Source organism: Neodiprion pinetum, chromosome 5, assembly GCF_021155775.2.
Source record: "Neodiprion pinetum isolate iyNeoPine1 chromosome 5, iyNeoPine1.2, whole genome shotgun sequence".
NCBI lineage: Eukaryota > Metazoa > Arthropoda > Insecta > Hymenoptera > Diprionidae > Neodiprion > Neodiprion pinetum.
In genome coordinates this window covers 22305002-22331101 of record NC_060236.1, presented here as the reverse complement: position 1 = coordinate 22331101, position 26100 = coordinate 22305002, and the positions used below count along the sequence as shown (strand labels likewise).

The 26100-nt window shown below is 37.8% G+C and overlaps 4 protein-coding genes across 17 annotated transcripts in view; 3 read left to right on the top strand and 1 right to left on the bottom strand.

Annotated features, from left to right (window-relative positions):
• Positions 1-715: 715 nt before the first annotated feature.
• LOC124219580 (uncharacterized) lies at positions 716-3363 on the top strand. Its single transcript, XM_046627317.2, has 3 exons — positions 716-1140; positions 2092-2341; positions 2654-3363. Exons 1-3 carry the CDS (start codon positions 973-975, stop codon positions 3010-3012), a joined length of 777 nt encoding a protein of 258 aa, XP_046483273.1. The 5' UTR covers positions 716-972; the 3' UTR covers positions 3013-3363.
• A 358-nt stretch (positions 3364-3721) lies between these two features.
• On the top strand, positions 3722-6222 carry LOC124219579 (uncharacterized). 2 transcript variants are annotated; one of them, XM_046627316.2, is made up of 4 exons: positions 3722-3766; positions 4473-4919; positions 5062-5356; positions 5440-6222. In XM_046627316.2, the coding sequence occupies exons 2-4, from the start codon at positions 4710-4712 to the stop codon at positions 5721-5723; spliced, it is 789 nt and encodes a 262-aa protein (XP_046483272.1). In that variant the 5' UTR covers positions 3722-3766; positions 4473-4709; the 3' UTR covers positions 5724-6222. The 2 variants fall into 2 exon arrangements, with proteins under 2 accessions (XP_046483272.1, XP_046483271.1); XM_046627315.2 differs by lacking the exon at positions 3722-3766 and having other exon boundaries at positions 4436-4919.
• Positions 6223-8841: 2619 nt separating this feature from the next.
• GluRS-m (putative glutamate--tRNA ligase, mitochondrial) lies at positions 8842-13512 on the top strand. Of its 4 annotated transcripts, none has more exons than XM_046627307.2 (9): positions 8842-9017; positions 9105-9268; positions 9780-10014; positions 10863-11273; positions 11338-11563; positions 11872-12032; positions 12106-12203; positions 12359-12516; positions 12580-13512. In XM_046627307.2, exons 2-9 carry the CDS (start codon positions 9160-9162, stop codon positions 12658-12660), a joined length of 1479 nt encoding a protein of 492 aa, XP_046483263.1. In that variant the 5' UTR covers positions 8842-9017; positions 9105-9159; the 3' UTR covers positions 12661-13512. The 4 variants fall into 4 exon arrangements, with proteins under 4 accessions (XP_046483263.1, XP_046483260.1, XP_046483262.1 ...); XM_046627304.2 differs by having other exon boundaries at positions 8844-9017; positions 12106-12278; XM_046627306.2 differs by having other exon boundaries at positions 8846-8911; positions 12106-12278.
• LOC124219573 (diacylglycerol kinase eta) overlaps positions 12918-26100 on the bottom strand; it is a 34015-nt gene continuing 20832 nt past the window's right edge. For 6 of the 10 annotated variants that reach the window (XM_046627291.2, XM_069136359.1, XM_069136360.1 and 3 more), the window contains 11 exons: positions 25384-25787; positions 24713-25038; positions 24081-24417; positions 23782-24012; positions 23110-23212; positions 22738-23007; positions 22345-22639; positions 21864-22178; positions 21576-21671; positions 21351-21482; positions 18213-18870 (listed from right to left, as the gene is read on the bottom strand). In XM_046627291.2, coding sequence (XP_046483247.1) covers positions 18565-18870; positions 21351-21482; positions 21576-21671; positions 21864-22178; positions 22345-22639; positions 22738-23007; positions 23110-23212; positions 23782-24012; positions 24081-24417; positions 24713-25038; positions 25384-25787 — 2815 coding nt within the window. In that variant the 3' untranslated portion in view covers positions 18213-18564. Of the gene's footprint in view, positions 13131-18212; positions 18871-21350; positions 21483-21575; positions 21672-21863; positions 22179-22344; positions 22640-22737; positions 23008-23109; positions 23213-23781; positions 24013-24080; positions 24418-24712; positions 25039-25383; positions 25788-26100 lie in introns of those variants that run through there. The other 4 variants (XM_069136358.1, XM_069136356.1, XM_069136355.1 and 1 more) reach the window with 4 other exon arrangements.

The following is a 26100-nucleotide window of genomic DNA, read 5'->3' as shown; positions in this document are numbered from 1 at the left end:
TATATATATATATATATTCTTTTTTTTATAGAATTGCAATGCATTTCTAAGATGAATAATGATAAAAACTGCGTGTGCATTCTCCTCCATCAGTTTTATAATGACAACGCAGAGCAGAGGTTCCATCTGACGTAGATTTCGCGAATGAAACAAAGTCGATGAGTTACCGTCAGAGTTCGGAACGTCGATCGCGAGGGTGAGCAGCGGAGAATGGGCGGAAAATGGGGTGTTCAAATATACCGTCGTATGATAATTTCCCGATATTCACTATTTCATTGCTTTAGATAGTGAGACTGAATAGCACGTACATACATTAAACTCTCAAAATGTAGTTAAAAGAGAATGAACGTTCTTTCTTGCGATGCGATAACCCGGCAGCCTATTATCAAAGGTCCCGGGCGTTATATCGTAACGTTAAACTCGCGAGTGACTCCATAATGGCGGCACCAAAATCGCTCTACGATTAATGGAAGAACTTTCCGGAAGACTGCGAAGCCTATGTCGGGATGCAGATGAACCGATCAGGCACAGTCGCACACTTTTCGGCGTTTCAAAAGTAGCGCTAAAGTGGAATAAAACAATTTCGGCTTCTGGAATGTCGCCGCGCCGCCCCATCGTCACTGCTCTAATATCTACGAGAGGATGATCGCGATGAAGAAGAGCGGTCATCGGAGGTTTGGAAGGGGCAGAGATCTCCTTCCGTTGCATCCGTAGCATTTAGTTGGCTAGTCAGTTGACAGGGTCAGATGACTTTGTGTGTTCGGAACGTTAACAACAGTCTCTATCAGTAACAGTGCGGATTATGATATTTGGTGAATACCAGAAACGGAGAGAAGAATATTGGAGGAGAGTAATTAGAAAATACCGCGCGTGGTTTTGAAACGTGGAATTTGCACAATAGGTTGATTTGCAGCGCGTAATTTTTGTCCGTTTATTCGCATTAACTTTTCCTTCAATCTTCCGTCACCAAAGATGCATTGCAAGTCATTTCCACACCGAGTATCGATTATAATCCTGATAACAGTTATTGCAACGATTCACGATTCGTCGTCTAAAATCACGGATCAAGCGACAGATACAACAACAGTTATGGCTGAATGTCCGGATTTTAATCCACAAAATTCACTCAATTGGACCCAGGTAAATAATTGAACAAGATTATATTCATGTTAAGTGTAAACTGAGCTAAGGTTCAGCTTTTGTGAACCAAGTATCTCGTATCGAAGTATGAACTCTGGTTTGGCCGCCTTGGCAAGTGAACGATATGTAGAATTCCAATCGAGGTAGAAGAAACGGGTACAATAATAGGCACAATGGATGTTTATATCTTATTGTGGCGAATCAGATACATAGTCTTGCGTATTTTTGTTCGCACTCTCTTTCTCTCTCTTGTTTTCTTTAAATATGTTATGTAAGGATCAGCGACATGATACATACCGCATACGTATGTACATATTCAATTAGTAATATTAAACGACACTTGCACTTGTTGAAAGAGAAAAATAGAGTACCGATGACACGAGCCGAGCTCTGCATGATTGATATTCTTGGACTTCTTTATTTTCATCCATTGAATGATGGGAGAGAGAGGGAGAGAGAGATAGAAGTAAACGTCTATATGACATGTGTATTTAATACCCAATGAACAAGCTGTTAAAGATAAAAGAAATCTATCGTGAGGTCCTAACTAATATGGACTTAACCGACCGTCCATACTGATCCGAAGCACGTGCCAAGCCGCCCAGACTATAGACAACCGAAAAGCGGTCGACCCATCGTTCATAATTCTCGCAAAAAGAATTGCGTGGCAGTACAAATGTCGAGTTGATTTTGTTCGATGGGGTAAATACAGATAATATGCAATTTCAAGAAATTTCTCCGCTTTTCCCAACTATCCAGCCGACAAACCGTTCAAACTATGGACTTGCTTCTATTCTGATATCACAATTCTGTGAAAGATAGAGCGAACTCTCAAAGGTCATCCTCTGTAGCTTAGTGCGAAGGGTCATAGAATGATACGCTGCAGTATTGATGCCCGATGCAAACATTACTAAGCGGTGATAATGATTTCACGGTATTCAATCGATACAGATAGAGGGACAATGGTACGCGGTTGAAGTGGTGAAACACAAATTCGAAAAATTCGGCCCTATGACTTCAGGTCGGGTTTTTGTGAAGACGTGCCCCGTGATAAACCTCCGAGTTACCGGGTCAGGTGACGGCTGGACCCACAGGAGCCTGAGGCTTCTCTGGACCGAGGACGCTGGGAATCTCGACTACTCGTTTTATGTACCCTCGAACGTGAAGCCTGGAAAATGGAAATCAAAGGATAAACAGAACGGTACGCATCTGTTTTCCGTGATATTTTTTTTCAACAGTCTTCGTATCCTAGTTGCCGGGATCAGAAAACTCATCGTCCTTGGTGTTGTGCGTTAATGCGTTCTTCAAACAGTTTCGCTCTCGTCAATATATAAATATGTCGGCCATTGCCAAAATTAACACAATTTACTCCAATTCTCGTGTATATAACGCATTCCCGTCGAGTCATGATGTTCGATGACTTCATACGAGACCTTTTCGAAATCGAAACCACTCTGCGGCTGTAATGCTTGAACTGCTTAATTGACAGTTTTCTTTTACGATTGTAACGCAGGGACGCTTCTGGCCAAAGGATACGTTCAATTCGTCGGCGATGTTCAAGTGATGAAAGCGACCGAGTCGCACCTCGCCCTAACATTTTGTTCGACCACTGCTGACAATCAGTTGTACACGGTGATATTGTCCCGTGGACGCGAGCTGCCGCTAGAGGAGATACGTAGTATCGAGATCCTACTCTCGATAAATAAGGGATTGAACAACATAATGATTAAACAGACTTGCGCTAATTCGGGGAGCAGGGATCACCGTTTCAGCGTTTACACTTTATCGGCATTGACCGTTTTCACCATCCTAGTCACCGTTTCTCACACGGCAATCGCACAAGCTGCTAATTTTAACTGTTGCATATTATAGTTTTATTGTGATTCTTATGATTTGTAGCATATGGCTGTTTATATATTATACAAATACCTATTATACAAATATAAATAATACGAATCACCCGCGGTTTGATCTTATGTATTCTATAAAGGATTTACCTTTATTCCTTTTTTAAAAGAAATCTTTACGAAGAAGTGGTTATTTATGCAAGAATGTGTTGTAATTAAATAGTGGTTATATCAATGTAAGTTTTAATATTGTGTTACACGATTGAACGTTCAAAAGTATATATTTTACTTATATTCATTATCGTTGTATTGTAATATGTATATTGATTAATAATTTATAGCATATATAAGGGAGGAAAAATTGTTCACTTTTGTATGAGTGTTTATTCATTAAACATGTTCGTTATTGAAATATCGTTATTTTAATTTTTTTTTTTATAAGTAAATTCGTACTCGTTGTACAATAATGAGTTTCAATATAACGAGATGATCACGAATTCTTGAAAATATGCTGATAATTCCGAATTATCCGAGAAAAAAGTAGCGAAAGAAAGAGAAGAATTGGCGAGGATCAGCAGATGCGTCAGCAATACTGGTACCGAGAACAGAGACGCGGGAGGGAGAAAAGCGAGCCGCGACGACGGGGGTCAATTGCGGAATTAACCTTAATTATTACCAAACGAATCCCTCCTTCGCTATCATCGAGCACATCGCGAGTCGCACCGCATGAAACAAACGATCCTCGTCGTCATCCTGAAGTCGTCGACGACGATGATCAAGTATAGTACACACACACACACACATATATTAGGGTGCTTTTTTTTTGGACTATTTTTTTTTCTACAAAAAAAGCTACAAAAAAAAAATATTCAATAAATTTGTAGGAAATTTAATTATTTTTATTATTATTAATATTTTTTTTTTGTAGCTCTTGTCATTTACGAGATAGGGGCAAAAAAACAAGAATTTCATGAAAAAATTGGGTTTGGGTGGTCCGTACGACTTCACCGCAATGAGCACTTTTGTAGAGCATTTCATTCTGAAGAAAACCTACTGATGTCCTAGACTATACCATAAAATGCCTCTGAACTGTAGATGTTTTAAAGAAAAAAATTAAAGTTTACGTGTATTTTAAGCGGGAAATCTTTACATGCCTTGGGCGAGCACTTAATATTAATATTAAGGACTCAATCTTTCAGGGATTTTTTTTTGTTGTATTTCCAACAAAATTTCACGATGGGACCGAAAAAAAAATAGTCCAAAAAAGAGCACCCTGATATATATATATACATACAACATGGTTCGTGCAGAACTTAAAAAACGAAATCTTCTTCGGGGAATAATATTTACAATACAAGATGCGTAATGTGTGTTAGTAACGTGAATAATGCTAGCTTGCGTGTCAGAGTGTTGATTCTTCGGATAATTAATTGACAGCATGAGTAGATTCACGTTGACCAATCTAATACAGTTTGTTAACTGCAGCCAGAGCGATCTTGCATATAATTGCGAATAGAAAAATCGTGTCGAGACTCATCGTGCTTTATGAGAGTACAGTGGTTCGGAGTCGAGCAACAATAAAAGGCCAGACCTGTCCGGGACACCGTAACGTCAACATCATTCTATCGCTGCCGCATCATTGTCATTCGCTACACAGAAATAAACGTTAAGATATATACGGCGCACATTATCATCGAGTTTCAAATAACTTGTGAATAAAATATGAATTGCCAAAATAACAAGAAGAACGACAGCGATCGTTCATTACCGTGGTTTTTGCTAATCGTGGTCGTTGGATTAATAAACGGCTCATCGGGCTACACGGACAACGGAAAAACGGAAAATTCAACAATCATCGGAAACGACAATACTGGCAATGGAACGTTGTACTGTCCGGTCCTCAAACGACAACCGGCTCTGGACTTGAAGCAGGTGAAAAATCTTTCTAAATTATACACAGTTTGTTGGCAATGTCATTGGAAAAATTGTAATCGATTGAAATAGAATACCATAATTCAATTCCCTTCCATCTTATCGTGTTTCGTGAATAATTGCACATTATGTATACCCACAGATAATGGGAAAATGGTACGCGGTCGAAGTCGTGAAGCATAAAATCGAACCACCTGCACCCGATGGCCGTAAAGACGACGCTCACCACGTTACGACTACGGTAAAGACTTGTCCCGTAGTGGAGCTGTGGCCGGACGATAATTACAATTCGAAGGGGAACAAATCGGAAGATAAATCAAGCGGCATCCGCATCCGATTATTATGGGTTGAAGACGCTGGGGATCTTGAATACTCCTTTAGCGTACCCGATCTAGGAAAGAATCCCGGCTTATGGCGTTCGGAAGGGCAGCAAAACGGTGATGTTTCGATTGTTCTTGCGTTTTCAGGCATCTTTCTTCGACATCGACGTCCGTTAATTTATTTTCAATATTTTTTTCAGGCACGCTGCTGACCCATAAATACGTCCAATTCGCCGGGTCGGTCCAAGTAATAAAGGCCACGGGATCACGGATGGTGCTGACTTTCTGCTCGACGCTGAGTCCCGCGGGAGCCGAGGAAACCCGTCAACTATTTTCCTTCATATTGTCCCGAGAACACAGACTCCAGGAAAGCTTCGCGATCGGGGTGCAAAATCTTTTGGCGAGACACGGGCTCACCGTCGAAAGCGTCAAGGAGACGTGCGTCAACGTTCCTGCAAACGATTATTCTAACGCCGATTTGTAGGAATTCCGAGACTACGGGAGCAATTTTATAATATTTAGGATGTACTTGGGATTTCGGTAGATCAAGCTTGATTGGAAATTCTGATAATAAACTGTCTTTTGCGGAGAAACCGAAACGTGATCAGCTGTTCAAAAGTACGAAATTATGAGCCTGAGGGTACATATTCGATTGATACAATATTCGTTCATTGTCAGAATTTGAAATAAGCAAAAACTTGAGATTTCGATCGTACTTGATCTATTGAAATTTCTTATTCAGGGTTCGTACGCTTTCTCGAATCTGAAATTTCCTGACTTTTCCAGGTACTGTAGCCTGAAAATAGGATTTTTCCAGTAACATTTCAAGAAATATAACCCTGAATAATGACAATTTTTTCACACATTAATACTAATACCTTCAGTGTTACCTAGTAAATATCTTACTATCTGACTATCAATTAAAAAAAAAAAAAAAAAAAAAAAACAGTCACCGATTTTCCGTAAGAAAAAAACGAAAGAAAGTTTGGTATTAAGTAATATACACGGAATGTATGAGGTGGTGCGATGACACAAAATTTTAATTATATACAATTTTTTTTCTCGACATATCGATAGTAATTTGTATAAGAACGAGTTTATTTCTTCGACACATTCAAAATTCCAGTCTTATTTTCGAAATCCCCTGACTTTTCCGTGTTGTAAGAAATTTCCTGAGTTTTCCAAGTTTTCCCCGTTGTTTTAGGGACCTGCACGATTTAGGGTGTATACAAGAACACATGGATAAATGATCGTAACCGATTTGTATTCCAGACTTGTACAAATACGATTGCGAGTACATGACAATGATAATAATAATGATGATGATAATACTAGAGCTCGTTGAACGATGCGAGGACAGGGAGTGTTGCAGCCTAGGAATAACACGTGTGTGTGTGTGTGTGTTTGTGTAGATAATGACCGACCCACAACCGAATGTGCTTTTCCTACTCCAAACAGAGAGAATGAATGAATGAATGAATGAACGGATAAATTGGATGATTGGGAGCGAAAAGGTGCGTATGTGTACCTACGTAGAGTTGGGAAATTAGTTAATCATGCAGTTCGAAACCGTTCCTCGAATACCACTCGCCAATTACGACGCCTACTCAACCCGTATGAATGCTACAGTACGCGATTCGACATTCAGAGCTTACAAATACCATTATATTTATACTTTTTGTCGAATCGGGTCGAGAATTCTAGCCCAAATTAGATTCTCATCTTTCTGTTCATCCAGTTTTACGAACGAGAAAAGAGAAGCCTTAGAGAGTCCACGCTCGCATTTCTCGAGTGAACTCCGTTTGAATACCAGCCGATTGGACACCAGTGTTATTGGATATCAAAAGTAAACGAAAGCTGTATTGGATATGAGATTTATTGGACACCAATATTTATTCGACGTAGCCCCGAGGGGTCATTCATAAATAACGTAACACAAATTTCATGGTTTCCGCCCTCCGCCACGAGTATTTACATTCGTGTGAGTCTACCCCCGCTTTTGTGACGTCACTCATTTGGCAATTTTTAATGTCGAACATTGTTAAAATAGCAACCCTAATATGATCATTATTTTTTAATATTTTCAAATAAAGTAAAAAATTTGTATATTCTCACCCAGACAGCACAAAACTTAAAGTCGTCTAAAGGATGTCTTATGCGCCATTTTCTGACGTCTATAAAGCCTCAAGGACATCTTTTAGGCATGACGATATCTTTTGGACATAGAGGTATCTTTTGGGCGTTAGAAAATGGTGCATAAAAGATCCTTCAGACGACTAAGTTTCGTGCTGCCTGGGCAGACAATAGATAAGTACTTAATTTTGTGTTGTTTTGGTTTATTTTCATTTTATTTTTGTATCTGGCTTTCGAGCACAGAGTGGTATGTCCCTCTCTCTTTCAGGTTATATTTTGTATCTCTTAGGTGGAAATGAAATGCATCGAAGCTGGTAATAATGAATAAATAAATATTGTTTTTGGCCGAAAAAAAATTAATCATCCCGTGTCCGCGGACCTTCAAACCATTCCTTTATATTACTAACGTAGCCCGGACTTCGTTATCTTTTTGTAAGGCGATGGAAAAATTGGAAGTGTCAAAATCTTCTTCGTCCAACCATAGAGCAGCGTTGTCATTGTTTAGCAATGAGAGTCTTATATAATTTGCTTATTTTTAGTGACAAATAAATAACAGAACTAAAAGAAATTACCATCAACAAGTGAAAATAAGCGTCGAATGAAGGCGTTATCAGTCTTCAGGTTTATGAATATTATGTGTCTCCAAATATCGATGTCAACGTATCACAAACGAAAAAAAAGGCTCAACAGCCCCATTCTATACACAATTCTGAACAAAAACACTCCAGTGTACTTTCATTTGATGGAGAAATAAATAAATGGCACGGATTCTACGAAATCGCAATGGTAAATTCGTCGAAGTAAAGTCCCATTTTCAGATTTCAAAGACGAGAATCTTTCGTTTTTCGCAAGCAGTCTGAAAATAGGACTCCACGGATTGAATTCACTCAAATAAAAAAACGTTAAATTCAGCACAAATTTCCACAAATTCGTGATGCAGAATGAGACCCAAGCTCGTTCGAACTCCCCGGCGTCCCAGAATTCCGTGAGTACTTTGAAGGCAGCGCTGCAGCAGCGACATTTGCGCGGCAAAACGAAACCGCCGTTGCGCTCGCGCTGTCTGACTAAGTTTTTGGAACTAATTTTTTATAACGAAAGCATATCGGTAACGGATTTACAAACGACATGTCGTGCATCAATGGTATTATAGACTTACCGTTCAGCATTGGCACAATTCACACACTCAAACACGATCCGATACAGATTTACTCACCCGAAAGCAATCACTCCACGACGTGAAACAGCGGCGGACGGTAAGCGATCGTCTAGCCACTCACAATCAGTACAAACTACAGTGATATGAACACGAACGTACTAACCGACATAATCGTAATTGGTAGTTGATAAACAAACCGAGAGACTCCTGAAACATGCGACCGACGCTGAGACCGATCTTCACACAATTCCAAATGGTTCGAACGGTCCGAAGCTCGAGCGACGTCTGCGAATGCGCTGCGTCGGCGGCCTGTCGCCAACTTCAGGCGGCATGTGACGTCACAAATCCACGCGCGAATGACGTTTGTAGGTTATTGCCGGAAAGTGAGGAAGAGAATAGTTTTGCATTTAGCTGTAAGGAGAAGAAGAATAAACGTCACTGGCAATCAGATTTTAAAATTTCTATTGTTCTTCTCCTTCTGTTTCCTTGGTTAGAGTGTTTGGATCAGCATTTGTTACTTCTTACATGGATATTGTTGTTTCTTAGTCTTTTATTTATTTTTTTTATCAACTTTAGGTTTGTTGCAAGCAGATAAGAAGACTTGAATCTCACGGCTTGACGATTTACTAATATGCAACGTAACATATTGAGGCCTCTGACAAATTGTTACATATCATCGTCGCAGAAACGATGCTACAGTAAGCAGCAGGTTCGGGTTCGATTTGCACCTAGTCCAACCGGTGAGTAATTGAACATGCGGCTGATAAACCGAGAAGTGCGTAATATGGCGCAGTTAAGCCGAGCGGTGCACTTTGCCGCCTGTGTTTTTGAATGATTACGTCTATCACGAACTATGCACATTGAACCAGGCACATGGAATCCGAAAGACAAACGGCGAGAAGACGTACCAATGCAACGGAATTCAAATTTTGAAGAAAACACTGAACATGAGAGATTTTGCTACCGTTTTCAGCCGAATAGGATATTCATGTACTTCTGTAAAACATGTAAAAAAAAAAAATGAGAATAAGATTTAAAAAAACCGAAAAATTCTTATTGGCAAGATTTACAGAATTTTTGAAACTTTGATTCAGTTAAAATTACTATATTCATGTATGTATCACAGTTGCTGTAAACACCAGTTTGACAATTAATAAATTTAATTTCAAATTAAATATATCAATTCCATGGCTTTAGCAATAATGTAAAACAAAGAATATAGAAAAGTCCCAATTCTATATCGTTAAACAGGACACCTGCATCTCGGAGGTCTGCGAACAGCTCTATATAATTACCTGTTTGCCCGTTCTAACAACGGCAGTTTCATACTGCGGATCGAAGATACGGATCAAACGAGGTTGGTTCCAGATGCAATCAAAAAACTGCAGGATGATCTTCTCTGGGCAGGAATTATCCCTGACGAGGATCCGACGAGAGGCGGACCAAAAGGGCCATACCTCCAGTCAAAGCGCCTCGAGCTGTACAAGTACGCCTGATCACTAGTCAAGCGAGTAACTGAGACTGTCAGAAATGGCATTAAATCGCACACGGCTTATTTTTTTAAATTTAATTTGATCAATAACGGATTTATACCCAATACATAATTACAAAATTATTACGTGGGATAAAAGAATATAAATTCTAAGCATTGATTAGAAAAAATTAAATATATGATATGAATTATAATTGATAATATGTATTAGTATTCTGACATATATCAATATACAGTATGAAAAATAATTAGCCAATTTAACAAGCTTGTTTTGATTAATATTTATATATTTACTTTTGCATTTCATTTTCAAATGATGATATACTTGTTGAAAATAAATCAATGACTTCTAGGTTTTGATTCGCTATAACACTCGTTCCATAAACATAAAACTTTTCTCCAGCTTTACTTAAATTCAACAATGTGGTAAATATTATTTTGTTGATTCTAAATCTTCTTGATGGTATGTAAAAATCAAAATGCGATAAGCCTTATAACCATATGGGATTCTAGATCTTTGAATTTATGACACTTAAATCTCAATAGGTTTAAGTTTTTCGTTGCAGTAGTAGTGATGTTTGTGATATGTTTTTTAAACTCAAGATGAGACTGCAAAGCAATCCGAAGATCTTCAATTTCCTTTACTTTCTCTATTTTTTCTTCATAAATAATGATATTCTTGCTCATTTAATGAGTATGCAATTCTTTTCAATTACACAAACCTTGGATTAAAGATCATTATATTTTCTAGTGACCATTTCTTGTTAACTTCAATATCTTTATGCAACTTATTATTATCATCAATGTTTCTACTACTTTTATAAACTTTCCTTATGTTCCAGTGAGCAGGTCGAGACTCTTCTGAAAAATGGATCCGCCTACAGGTGTTTCTGTACTGATCGCAGGCTAGATCTTTTGAGACGTGAGGCGCTTAGGCTCAGACAGATTCCAAGGTACGACAATAAATGTCGCCACCTTGCCAAGGAGGATTTGGCAGAGAAATTGAGAAGAGAAGAGCCCTACTGCATCAGGTTCAAGCTCGTCGGGAATATTAATTCCTTCGACGACCTTGTTTACGGGCCTACGAGTTACGACGTGGCGCAAAACGAAGGGGATCCGGTAATCATCAAGTCCGACAAGTATCCAACTTACCACTTCGCCAACGTGGTGGACGATCACTTCATGGAGATATCGCACGTCCTGCGTGGTGTTGAGTGGCTCATGTCGACGCAGAAGCATATATTGATGTATCGGTGTGTGTGTTCGTTTCCTACTCACAAATGCTCGACAATGACTGGTTTTTGTCGGATTTTTCAGGGCTTTCGGATGGACGCCGCCGCTGTTCGCACATCTTCCACTGATCCTCAATCCAGACGGTTCGAAACTGTCCAAAAGACAGGGGGACATAAGGGTCGAGAACTATAGACAGAGTGGAATATTCCCACTTGCTTTGCTCAACTTCATAACTCATGCTGGCGGTGGTTTCAACAGGACACACGGTAGGGAGCAGCGATGCTACAGCTACGGGGAGCTGATAAAGCAGGTGATTTGATTCGCTTTTGCAAAGGAAAAAAGAAGAAGGAGGCGAATTGTTGACTAACTCTGAAGTTACTCGCTTTTTTACCTTCTTGCTCTTCTTTTTCCAGAGAAATATCTAGAGAAAAAGGGGAATGAAGGGGGTTATTTTGCTAATTTAATTTTGGATTTGATAGATTTAGTAGTTTCAGGTGTTTCTGAAATGACTAAATAAAAGAATAAAAACATTAAATTTGATGATGTTGTATGAGCTTGAAACGCATTCTAGTGGAAAGTTCTTAGCCAGATTAACCACTTGTTTTATTTTGTACGAAGTTCGATTTGTCTGCTGTGAATGTCAACTCCTGCAAACTGCTACCCGAGAAACTATTGGAGTTCAATAAGCTGGAGATATCGCAGCTCCTTGAGGAGGAGAACAACGCAAAGTTCCTTATCAACAAAGTCGTTAGGCTGGTCAGTGACGCGTTTCCCGACAGGTAAGAGCTCTCTGTCCGTCATTGAAACTGTTCTGTGAGTTTAAATATTCCATGCTCGATGTTTGATCGCCAGATCGAAGGACGGCACTCTGCAGCTGGATGAGAATCACGTTCACGACGTTCTCAATTGGGCCAAGAATAGGATATCAAAACTTGAAGACCTAGTCAGCGGTGAGCTGGCTTTTCTATGGGTGGTTCCTCCCCCCTCGACTTCAGCCATTAGCCAAAGCCCCACCGAATATTTGAGTAAAAAAATTCAAAAATAGATACATATACGTACGAGTCTCTGCTGCTGATCATGTAATAAATAAATCGATTCTTACCAGGAATACTGGAGGAGTTTGATAGGCAGCTAGCTTCCAAAGACGCGGATTTCTTCCGAAAAGAGAGTCTGAAAGACTGGTTGAGGAATTTCGCTGACACAAACGATATTCCGTTTGAAAAATTCATGAGATTATTGCGCAGCGTCCTAAGCGGCTTGAAGGTAAGACTCGTCATGACGCTTTGATTAGCAGTTTTAAACAGTCTGGTCATTCTTTCGAAATAGGAGGGTCCAAGCGTGGCTGAGATGATTGAGATTTTAGGCCAGAACGCGACTCTGGATCGCGTGAAACGAGCTCTTTCCTAGAAAACAAAAAAGAGGACTCAAGCAGATTTTGTGTACATAATATTATCGATGGTTGTACAGATTTCGAATAATTGTTAATGCTATTTTTATCATAAGTAGAAAAAAGAAATACAAAATCAAATGACAAAATAAACCTTTTGTAAATATACTTAACTGCGCACTTCTGCCCAAAGAATTTTATAGACACACTCGCATGAATTTCATGTTTTCACTCGAAAAAAAGCCGGTGAAATGAATAATTAAAAATAAAAAAACCATTATACCAGCTTAAATATAACATTGAATTTTTTTCTTTGGTAGTTCTTGTTCTCGTTGTACCTATTAATCCTATGCCACTTTAGTCTCCTAGCACTAGTCCTCGATTTACTTGTAGTTTTCATTTTCCGTCGAAGATCCGAGGGTAAAATTATTGACTCACATGGAACGTGGACGGTTTTTTCTTTTCTATTTTTTAACACACTTTGGCTGAGCTGTAACAGTAAGGAATAGGAAAATAAGCGTTTCATTAACAACAAAATAGAGTTCGAAATGTCAAGAAGTTTATTATTATTATCATTCAACCTTTGGTATAATGTAACTGTTGTATGTACCAGCTCAATCGTTATATCGATCGATGTGCGAATAAGAATAATAAGAATAACAACAGTTGTAATAATAATAACACTAGGAACAAGAAAAATCGTGCGTATTTATAATATCATAGCATAGCGCGATATAGTATTAAAAGATATTGCCGGAAGAGTTCGAATCTAAATTCACTATACAAATACAGTTTTTGTCAACGCATAAATATATCTGAAGAAGTAGCCAGGACTAAGAAGAAGGATCGACGAGTCGCTCGTTTATCGGTAAGCTGCCGCAAAAAGATCGTGGAGTGGCGAAAATCGAAATCGAGCGACACGTCGGTCATTCTTTCACGTACTGAACACGGACAGCGACGACTGGTTAGCGCATTGAATGTTGTTATTATTATCATAAGACAATAGAAAAGAAACTACATTTAAGTGTTGGGACATAAAAAAAAAGAGAAAAAATACAATACTGTTACACAAAAATTTGTGAAGTTTTAGCTTAAAATTATATGTATATAGGTATAATACAAGTGTATATTATCTATGTTGTAAAAATAATTTAAAACGATAGGTATTTCAATGGCCCGAGGATCATGTACTTTTTTAGTCCTTGCTTTTAGCTCGGAAATTCAGACATAGAAACGACGAATGAAATGTTATTACTAGTAATGACAATACATAACTTGTGCAAAAGAGAAACAAGTATGTATTTATCTATTCTGTGAGATATTTATCGAGGAATAAATCGTCGATTGTATTTGTTCCGTTTTGTTAAAGTTTCTTGGACCCAAGTTATTGCAGAACTCTTGCATACTACAAAGTCAATCTCTTCGCGTGATAATAAAAAAACTTCAACAAGGTTTTGTATTTTATTCCTCGTCGTTTGCAGCTCGAAACAACATGGATAATATTTATTATCTATGAACAGGATGCTGAATTAGGACTCGAGAAGAGAAAACACAAGGACGAATTTTAACAATACGGCAGGTAATCGATGATGATGATGTCGATGATTGTATCGGGACCGTTAAAGAGAATAATTCTAATTATATTGCAGCAATGTGCTGAGTGGCGCATGTTATTTTTTTTATTTTTTCAATTTCTTGTTTAAGATTTATTAATACATGATTTAGATCAGGCATTCTGTGTATATTAATTACCTAGATCATTGTACGCATATATATATTGGTAAGATTTTCTTTTTTTGTTTTTCTTTCTTTTATCACAGAATTTCTTTTCAAATTTAAAGTATATCGTGTATAGTCGCTATATTTATTTATTTATTTATTTATTTATTTATTTATTTATTTACGAACCGGCTATATAAATATGTCGTTAATATCTATTCCCCCCCCCCCTCCAATATTTTCTTTATTTTTCTTCAATGTAATCTGTGAATAGGGTATGTAATTTTAAGTCAATATATTTAAATACAATGTAGAATATATTATGTATATATGTTTTGGAATGAGTGATTGAAACCCTTGTTATGCATAAGTTTTATATTATATATGTATGCATGAAGATTTGTTCTCAACTTTGAAGGGTGTCTATTCGTTTCCTTGTATATTATTCTCTTTCAACAACAGCTATCCGTGCTACGTATTATTGTAATTAGAGCAATAAATTTTCACAATTAACGCAGAAGATTTTAGAAATTTCTGTGCAAGTAATAATTATCATCGATTAATAATGACGATAGTAAGAAGAATAATAATAAATTACAATTACTATTTCGTTATAATAAGATTCCGCGGTATAATTAATAATGTAATAACTATGAATGTACGATTATTACGTGTAAACCAGTCGATAGATACAAACTATTGCTTATAGATTTAGAATATAACTTCGATTAGTTTTAATTTGTTTTATTAAATATTAATATTATTATTACATTAATTATTTTTTTCTTCCTTTTCTTGTCCAGATATATTATGTACGTATGTAATATTTCTTGGATTTATATTATTAGATTAATTTTTATTATACGGTTAAATATTAATTATTTATTTATTTTATATAATAGTGGTTCATCATTCATCATTTATCGCATAGATAAAGGTATAAGTATAATTTTTAAACTTTGTATTATTATTGTTATTATATTATGTATGTAGGTCGTTTAAGAAACAGTCTGAGAGATGTGTGCTATTATTATTATTATTATTATTATTATTATTATTATTATTATTATTATTATTATTATTATTATTATTCAATATTAGTAGTTTTCAGAAAGGAATAGTTTTCTTTCTTCTTCTCCTTCTTCATTTTTTTTTTGTTTGTTTCATTCTCGTTTTTTGGCGGTTTTATAGCTTGTTTTTTCATTGTAATGATAGGTATCGAGGTACACATTGATAATAATACAGAGTATAATATAGAAAAATTTACATTTTTACATTAATGTTAGGTATGCTGTGTGTATAGTATAGATAGATAAATAAAGGTATATACATGTACTCGTGTATCATACATCGTAGTGATGAAGGCAAGAGATATATTTTATTGCCTCGAGGAGGCTTCTCCGTTAGAAGAGGAGAGAAAGAGGAAAGTGTGCCGCTGATTACCGACAAATTTTACAACTTGAACGAAGTATTATTGTTATTATCATTTCCTGTTTTTCATTTACTTATTTAATTCTTTATTTATTCATCATCTACTCGAGGATACCAAATCTTTTGCACGTGTATAATTAAATTATCGGTTTAAAATATCCCCTTACTTAAGCGGGTACCTAAGCCTTGAGCTCAATAAAATGTTAATACTTTTCAGAACGGTATAGCATTAACGGACATGTATGGATACAAGTATGAAAAATACGGGTAAAATCCCCGACTTGCTTCAATTTGAATAGAAGGTTTACTGTAGCATCAAAATTTTGGAAGTTGTAGCCACTAAAGTACTGGTCGGTGAAAACCTGTGCTGAAATCTGCGATCACGATCTCGGCCGAACAGAGTATATGAAATAAAAAAATTTGGGCTCTTTTTGACAGTCAAGGTATCCTTTAGACTTCCATGCAACAGATTTTTGATAAATTGAAATTTGGCAGAGATATAAAATTTAGGACTAAAAAAAATCCGTTTCCTAGTTTTCAAGTAACATTTTAACCTGTATTTAAGAAACGAAACGACGAATCACAAGTCTGCCTCACAAAAATCTAGTTCGTAATGACATAAAGCTACAGTGCAAATTTCAGGCTGATCGGACGAACCGTTCTGAAGTAATTGTGGTCGGAGTTATGAAAACTCATATATGAGTATGTTGAAACCTAGAAATCTAGAACAAAAATAATTGAAAATCTAACAAAAATAATTTCGAGGCTTAGACACCCCCTTAACTTTCGTTTTGGTTCTCGTTTCACGATTTCAGTAAGCAATTGTGTATAAATTCGATTATTCTTTATTATTTTTACTCTCAGCAGCGCAAATAAATGTATTTTTTCGTTCAGCTGTTTCACTTTAACATGCAAGCGTAGCATTCGTTCAACGTCAAGAACCGCGAGTTTATTTCGGTTGTTGTCTTTCTTTTTTATATACCAACTTTATCTTTTTATCGTCGAAGAGAATACTGATAATTATTGCGCCATATCGTTCAATTGCTTATTTGTGTATATATATATATATATTCGACCATTTTTTTTTTCCTTTTTGAGTGAAGTTCATCAAGAGATTATTTCTTTCCTATTTTTCCATTCCGTTGCATCCCGTCTCAACTCTTCTCTGTATATTTTCATTATTTGGTTCTTTGCCGCGTATAACGGATAATACTTTACGCCTTGAAGAAAACGGCAGTGCGCACGTTACGGTTAATTATAAGTCCAACTATTCTTCTACTTCTTCTCCTAATAATCATTAAAAATAATAATAATAAGAATGTTAAACAACTAATAAATAATATTAAATACTTTACGTAACTTTAATCTCCTTATGCCTAGTAATTTTTTTTTCGATACCGTCGAAGGGACTGGTAGGCGTGTGACGCAGGTATTCGTAGCTACTCGCTACAAATTCCTCGCACTCTGTAGCAATTAAAAACAGTTTACAATGTAGGTATAGGTTTGTAAATATTACATTTTATCTATATAACATTGTAGAAGTCGGGAAGATTCAAGGTTTAGCGTACATTACGTAATATTAATTTACTTTATGATTAGTTTTTTGCTTTCTCATTATCGCTGTCTCACACTTCGTCGTCTCTCAGTTTTTACGATACCTTTTGTGAGCTTCGAATACTGTGATATTGGTACGCGTTATCTCATATTCAATAAAGAAACGAAATATAAAGAGAAAACAATAACGCGGGTGGAAGAATGATATCGATATCGAAAGAGATTCGTTCGTCTGATTATTATACGTATATATATTTATTATTATAAATAGAGAATGAGATCAATGTTAATTTTTTTTTTGTTACTACTGTTTCGACGCGTATTTTATCATCTTCATAAATTGAGATTGCACACACTTATCCTAATATTATATTCATTTAAATCTGTATGATAGAAGTTTTTTTGTATTTTTATCATCATCTTCTTGTTCTTCTTCAATCCTTCTTCTTCTCCGCAAATACGATTTTTACTCGAAGGGAACAATGCGTTTGTCTTCGACTTCTTCATTGCCAGATTCCAGCAGGAATTGCTCTAAAGAACTTTCTGATATCTTTTGTACGGTTTTTGCAAATTTTTTCCATTGTAGTTGCAAAATAAAAAAGATAGTATCACACGGCAAAGTGTGGAAAAATGAATTGTTCGATCAACAATGTCTTTTTTTCTCTTCATTTTCACGCTTAAATGCCGTACTCACTTTTGTCGTCGTCGTCGTTATTGATTGAACTTAATAGTAATGGTAAGCGAGGTAAAATATGTAAATCATTATCGAAGAAGAGAGTTCAAAATCATAGGCATACGAATTTCCCTTTATCCTTTCCTTCTTTGACTATGATCATAATCATTATTATATATTAGCTTAAATATATAGTGCTTGAAATAAATACCTGTCGGTTTTTTTTTTTGGCTCCTGTCCATTTTTTGTTTCTTTGGTTCCCACGTCGGAAAATACTAATAATATTTCCCATTTATTAGAAAGAAAAGTAGCGGTTTCCTTTTTCTACTTCTTTGTCTCATCTTTTCCATCATCTTATCTTTGGTATTTTGTTTTCGTGATTGCAAGTTCCTCTTTTTCTCGATTTAACACTTCGAATTTCGTCACAATCGTAATGAATGTTTCCACTCCAACTAAGAGATCCTCAGTTTATTCGTTAATTCCTGATTCGATCGCCAAGTACGAGACAAATCGAGTATGACGACGACGACGAAAATACCGAAATCTACTAATTATTAAGGTCGTTGATGGCCTGTAGAATTCGCTTGACGTGTCCGACTTTGGTAATGCCGAGCTCTTTGAGATCCCTTCTGGCCAAGGTGAGCAATTCCTTACCTCTGATGTCGTGCGACATGAAATTCTCAGCATATTCGCCAAGCTGAAGACTCTCCAGCCACGAGCAAACCTCGGGCACGTTCCAAGTTGTCGCTTGATCGCGAGCCGGCGCCGACCCGCCGGGATGATTTCCCGAACCCCATCCTGTCCGGCGAAACTTTAACCAGAACAATCCTCGGTGACGATTCTTTTTATCACCCTGTGGAGCCAGATTTACAGACGGAGAAGAGCGTTAACGGCGTTCTTGTTAGCTTTGTTAGTTCTATTTGTTACAGTAAAGGAAAAGGGGGCGGGGGGTGGGGGGTGGTGGTACAGCTTGGACAGTCTAAAATCATACCTATTTTTAGGAGTTTTTTTTAAAGAAAATAAAACACTTGGAGCAATTTGCGTTTGAGGGCTTTATTATTTATTGTTTCAAGACCATTTTAGAATTTGTTCATTGAAATTAATAACAACATGGCGAATATAAGTAGCGAACGACTCTGAATTCGAGAGTTTTTGGGGTGGTGACATCGTGACATCACTGTCCAATTTGTGATAAATGAAAAAAAAAGTTTTGCAAATATACACGATTACGGATAAAAAATTCTATTATTCGAACAAAAACTTGTTACACAAATTTGGATGACAAAATTTTGGAAATGAAATTCAAAAATCTAGCTAAGAGCTGGAATCGATAAGTAAGTTTTAAGGATTGTGTAAAAACATAGTGATCGGATAAAAGTTGATCGAGAAATATGCGCTACCGGATTGAAAACGTGGTCGTCCACTACTTATATTCACCATGCCACCATTTTGTTATTAATTTCAATGAAAAATTTTAAAATGTTCTTGAAAATATAAATAATAAAGCCCTCAAACTCAATTGCTCTAATTGTTTTTATTTTCTTTAAAAAAAAACTCCTAAAAATAGGTATGATTTTAGACTGTCCAGGCTATACCCCCCTCCCATCCCCCTAACGGAGGCAAAGTCCACCATCCAAAGGTTGTTACCAATCTTAGGTCTCTATAATCGAAATTGTACAATGATATTTCACATTCTCTAATCGTTATCACAAAGAAATACGAACAGAATTTACAATCGTTACGTAATCATGAGTATCGATACCGAATTGCAAGTTTCAGATTTTCAATGGAATTTCCAGATTTTATCAGGTCTGTAACAACCCCGATGTGTTTAATTTTCAGCAAACCTGATCGTTGGTCAAAATTTCGATCAGCGCGATTTGCAGAGAGATCGAAATGTCGACCGTAAGCTGGTTCGCTGAAAATTGGGGAGTCCAGCCACAAGCTTGTTACATTTCTAGGCACGTTAGGCGTGTATTAGTATTAGACAGAGATCTTCAACTGAGCGTGCCATCTTTGGTGAACGGTTCATTCTTCATCCAAAAAAATGGAATCGATATTGAAACACGAATTTCACAAATAATAATATGATAAACGAAAGGATTGGACAAGGAATATTTGTTCACCAAAGAAGCCATTGTGCAATCATAAGCATGCGAACATGCTGTGGAGCAGTTTTTTTTCTCATTTCCCTGCGACTTTCGTTTTCCCTTTTTGTATTTAGTGATAAAAATACCAAATATTAAATAAAATTAGCCAAAGTAGCAAAGTATACCGAGCGTAATGAGTTGTAAATATGCACGACTAGCAAGCAAATCAAGAAAAAAAACAGAAAATTAAGCAACGAACCAACCGGTTTATACTGCTGATATCGTTACACATTCAATTATATATCCTATGTACATACATACACACATACATTGTACATATTATAGTATATACATATATAATTAGATACTATAAATTTGATGAAAAGCGTATTACCAGCAACGGAATTGAGTACTCAGTCAATCCGAAACAAAAGCACAGGACAATTTATTAATTATAATGATAATAATAGTAGTGGCGATGATAATAATAACCATGATTATACTAATAATAATAATAGTAATAATAACAGTAGTAATACTAAAAATACGATGGTGTTTTACACAAGAAAACAATGCGTGTGGGACGATTTTGTGAGGCTATAAAAGACATGTCGTGACGGCGAAACAACGACTAATAATAATATGATAAAAATAACGATACTAACAATTTATTCATTTTTACATTAATGATAAATTTTTGATATAGTTTTGTTAATGAGAATTTTGTGTGTACTTTAGAAAGCTCTACGGGGAGCAAATATAATTCAGAAATCGACGAGTCGCAGTTGAACAAGTTCCTGCTTTATATATTGATAAAAATACATATCGTGTGTTTGTAAAGTTTCGCAGCTCTAAAATAAACTTCCTAAATTTGGATAAAAATTATTAACGATTTTTTCAATATCAATCGCAGTTGATTGTAACGCTTTAGGTGAATTTTTTCACAATTTGTAAGCAATTATTTATCGGTTTGAAGACCCAATTACTTATTTTTTATAAAAAGAAAATTGTAATTTTCGATCTCATAAACTGTTTTTTTTTTCTCGGCACAGAAAATTAAATGCAATCAGAAAACAAGCGACAAGTGTACGAATTTCAATGATAAAAAATTTACAAACAGATATAACTTAATTGTAGGGTTTGAAGAAAATGTGTGCGTGTGTGATATAAAAAGATGTAGGTAAATATTTACCCTGGAAAGAACAAACATGTATTAGATGAAAATAATGTGAATGAATTGTACCTGTTCGTCAGCCTGCAGATGATGAAGGTACACGAGACCTGTGCCAGATTCGTCAAAGACACATTTCCTCAGTTCTTGTTCCATGCCAGCCAATGAAGCAGACAATTTGCTCTCCAAGTCTTCTCTCAGTCTCTGGGATTGAAAATTGAATCAAGAATGACGCGACAAACAAAAAGAGATAATTCGCGAAATGGGGTGGAGAGAAGAATTGGGTAAATTTCTCACCAAATTATGCGCTTTGTCCCTGAGCAGCTCACAAGAGTCTTCATAAAGCTGTCGAGCGCTAGAAACGAGCTCCGTGACGACGGGCCTCAAGTCTGGCTGGAATTCAGATGCAAACGGTCCGTCTCGTTGTGTTCGAAAAATTAAAATTAAAAAGTTGATTATTCGTAAAGTGCGCCTTTTCGGTGTAAAACACGACCGAAAGGGCGTATACTTTACGGATACTCGAATAAAAACTGTTGTTCGCGCCTCGGTCGTAAGGTTTTCTATTCAAATTCGACATATACAGACCCCTTGGATAATCTTTCCACCAGGATGAACGTTTTCCAAACTGAGCGCCGTCCTTGCCGCTACTTGATACAAGTCCGGCTCGAGACTGGGATGCGAGATGATGAGGAGCTTGACCCACTTGACAAGGGTCGTCACTGTCTCAATAAACGACAGCAGCACGCCCATTTCCTCCTCGTTTAGGTTCGACGGCTTGGCGTCCACCTGCGACGACGGAGTTTGTGAACCGCCCGACAAAGTCGACGTCGACTGCGATGTCGATGTCGAGGTTGAGCTTCGCTGCTTCTCCTCCCAGGTTCGCAAAGACGTTTCTAGTGCCTGAAAGAAGAGGATTAAAATTCCAGTTGAAATGATAAGAAGGGTGGAAAATATTGAATCAAATTTAGTCACAGCTAGTATGAATTCTGAGCATGGAGGCTCAATCGGCTTGTTTTTTACATCCAAAAGATGGGGGATTTAGGCAACTTTATTCGTTAAGTCTCACTCTGTTTCTGTACAGCATTTGCATCCGATTTTTGTGTATTATCCTGATCATTCCCGGTGGCTGAATCCAGGCCTCGCCGTCGACTTGAATTGGCACTCCTTCCTCGCCGAGTATGTTTATCTGAACTGTCTGACACTGCGCTATCCTGTGATGCTGTAGATTGATCAGACGTGAGGCAGCCATTTGTACGGATCCGAAGACAGCGACGACTTCGAGTATCCTGTCATCAAAGGACGGTGCCAGGAAAAGATCACCCTCCTTAGTACCACCCCAGAAATTCGTCCCTCCCATAAAACTGTGCGAAAAAGAGTTTTTTTTTGGCGTCGTTGTTGTTTAAAAATAATATCGAAAACGAGGAAATAGGTGTTTCGATAAAACGGCAAAAACAACTACCTCGGTATGTTTAGAACTACGATGCCTTGCAGCGAGGGAAGTGGTATTCTCTGCCCGTCGCATTCGAGCTGCACACGCTGCTCGAGATTCTTGTAAGTCTTCTGCAGCCACTGTTTAGATCCGAGAACGCCATACCACATGTAGTTCTTTGCGCGAGATCTACACTTCTCGGGATGTTCCTCACGCTTGTGGTGAAAGTCTAGACTTATTTTAGCGTCTATACCAATGCCAAAATAGTTGTTCATCACACAGCGCTCATAGTAGCCTTCCCTGTGTTTTTTTTAGAACCGTTTTATGGTCAATTTTACTGCATAAAAATTGCATCAACGAGAGTTTTAACACGATAAATCAAATTTCAACAAAATTTCTTACAGCAAAGTCTCGTCCGGATCCATGAGAGGGGAAACAGCGGCGCAAAGCGCGTCTGCATTGGCGAGAAGCGCTTGGCTGATCAGTCCGGCACCTCTGCTGACATCTGGAAGTATCAGAAAATCATTTTCATGTTAGAATTGGTCGATTACGACCCATACCAAAAGGTCATTCGCTGGAGGAAGTCATATATTCAACGATTGCAAATCGAATTGATAATTAAAAGAAATTGGACGATTAAAATGTTCTTAGAAATAATAGGAAATCAATTGAGCCAAAAACTGCAATTATTGGGAATCGTTGCAAATCACTTGAAAACATGATTGATTTCTAATTTACAAAATATTTCCCATTAATTTTATATAATTTCCCAAAGTTCTAGGTAATTTTCAGGGATTCGTTGTGATTCTATCCCATCCATAAAATACTGAACATAGCCTAGAACGCTCGGAAATCATTAGAAATTAATGGAAATCACGTGATAAGCCAAAAATCAAACAATGGAAATCATTCCAAATCAATGATATTGAATTATTTGTCTATTTACTTATGTACCAGAGAAAAACTTTACAAATACTTAACAACCATTAAAAAAAGAAGATGTGCATTACGCATTAGCACAATTGGAAAAATTCGATTTATTTCCAAGCTAATAGAACCTCAACACGTACTTACTCGGCCACATCGGTAGCTGAACCAGGGGATTTATGATCGGTAGTTTTTTGGAGTCCTCGCTGCTTTTGTCGACGGACTTGGCACGCTCGTGTCTTAGACTGAGACTGGAACCGCCAAACCTGGCAGCGTTTGCGGCCAGTGAAACGACTTCTGAGGCCTTGAGGAGACTCCCACTGCTTATGCGCCTCGTCGCCTGCGGCGAGCATCCAAGGCCTGGCAGTTCGACACTCACTAAGAAACAGAAAACACTGTGACACATCGAATTTTCGGAAGTTTTTCTAAAGCGATTGGCAACTTACGTTTTTCCATGCTGCCTCCACTATAGCGTCGATATCGAGGGTCGATTTTGCACGAGGCGTTGAGTTCCTGGTGATGATCTATCGACATTGACGGACTCGGCGGGTCGACAATCACACTAATAACAGGCGGGAACGAGGACGGCGATTTTTCGCTAATCGGTGTCGCGTCAGAGGCGACGGTGAAACAGCAGACAGGGCTCAGCAGATCCGCGATTCTGTCCTCCTCAGGGTTTTTCAACCCTGTTGTCAGTTCCATCGGGTTGTTTTCGTTCCCTGTAGCGTACGCATCCTCAGTCAGATCGGTAGAAGAAGCCGCTATCTGGAGTTTGAACATTACCTGGAACAAGTGGTTCTCATTGCTCATCTCGATGCAGTTTCAGCTAATAAAACATCATCGAATGAAACAGTTTCTTTCATGCGTGTTTTATTCGAATAACTCGAGAACTGTTGAATTGATCGAATAAAAAATTCAATCAGTTTTAGTTTCGAGATGATTGTATTAACTTCCCTTGTTTTCTTTGTTTGTTTCTAAAATAGTGCAGCAAAAGTTAAAATATATAAGAACAAAATGTATAATGATAGGATTGCAAATGCTGAAGAGAGTGTCAATTTGCCTCATAAAATCTTTCTACCTCTTTGTCGACTTTTCTCACGTTCCGTGTCGGTTTCTTGAAGGATCGCCTGGCAATGTCATTGCCCTCGACGAACTGCGCGAGACTACAGAACTTCTGTGGTTTCTCGGGCTGCTCGGACTTGAGACAGTCTCTGACCGAGTCGTACTTCTCTCCAATCATCGCGCTGATAAGATCCTGTCCGAGGGAGCTGAGATCGTCGATGATGCTCTCTGAGTTCTGCCCATCGCTGTGACAAGTGTCGGAGTTGTCAGGCGAGTCGATATGCCCCATCTCTGGACTGTCCGAATGTTTCGTTGTGTCGAGAATGTCGCTGTCTATGTGTCCTGAAAAGCGTGACTTGAGGTTATCCATGCGTAATCATCGCCTATTGGGAACGAAGTTGGGAGCGTGGCATACGAGCAATATGGTACCAAGAACCGGGCTTTTAGTGCATTATTTGAGGTCAATGATGCGGGAACGAAAGTGCAGGAAACTCGGTGCAAGCTGTGAGACTTAATTTTTTGCGTGCAGAATTGATACAACACAAAAAAAACGGAGAATAAAGAGTTTTAAAACTAAATATGACTCGGTTCGCGTGAGGCATTTTTTCCCCACCAGATGTCACAGCGCCGCAGTTTCATTCCCAATGGGTGAGAGAAAGGTCGGTAATCGCGAGATTTTACACGCACCGATTTCGCTCTCGCTGTTCTTAACAGTCAGGTTCCTTGAGTCCATTGTCGTCGAGCTATCCAGCACCATACTGTCTGAACTGACAATGCTGTTGCTGCAGCTGAAGCTGCTTCTCGACCCGTCGACTTTCCCCTCGCGATCGAATTTCCTGAGATTGACACCTTCATCGGGTGATGCATTTCTCGAGTTCGGCGAGTCTGTGTCCGGCGATATCATCGTGTCCTGTATCGTCGTGTCGTCTGATGGTGAGCTCGTATCGAGCGTTGTGCTTGTGACCGTCACTTGGATGTCGGACGGGGTCTCAGGCTGTCCAACTTCGTCCCCATTGGATCCACGCTCTGCATCGTTTGTTTGCAGATTCATCGCTGTTACGTCTATACTCGGCACTTCGAAGCTGAACACACTGAACAGGAAAAGATAACATGGTTGAAATTCGATTAAACAGCTTATTGAGTCGAGAGTTATTACTTTTTCGGAAATTTTAATCCAAAATGAATCTCACTTGATTATTCAGCAAATTTAGTTACATATTATTTCAGGAGCTACTTTGAATTTCCTTAAAACGACGAAAATACACCTACATGGAAGGTTCTTCTGTGTATCGTATACAGCCACCGAAATGAATTTTTTACTAACACTTGCAGTAAAAATTTTCACGAACGTATAAAATCTGTCGAACTTTCTATTACAGGAGTAACAAAAAACAGGGTCCGATA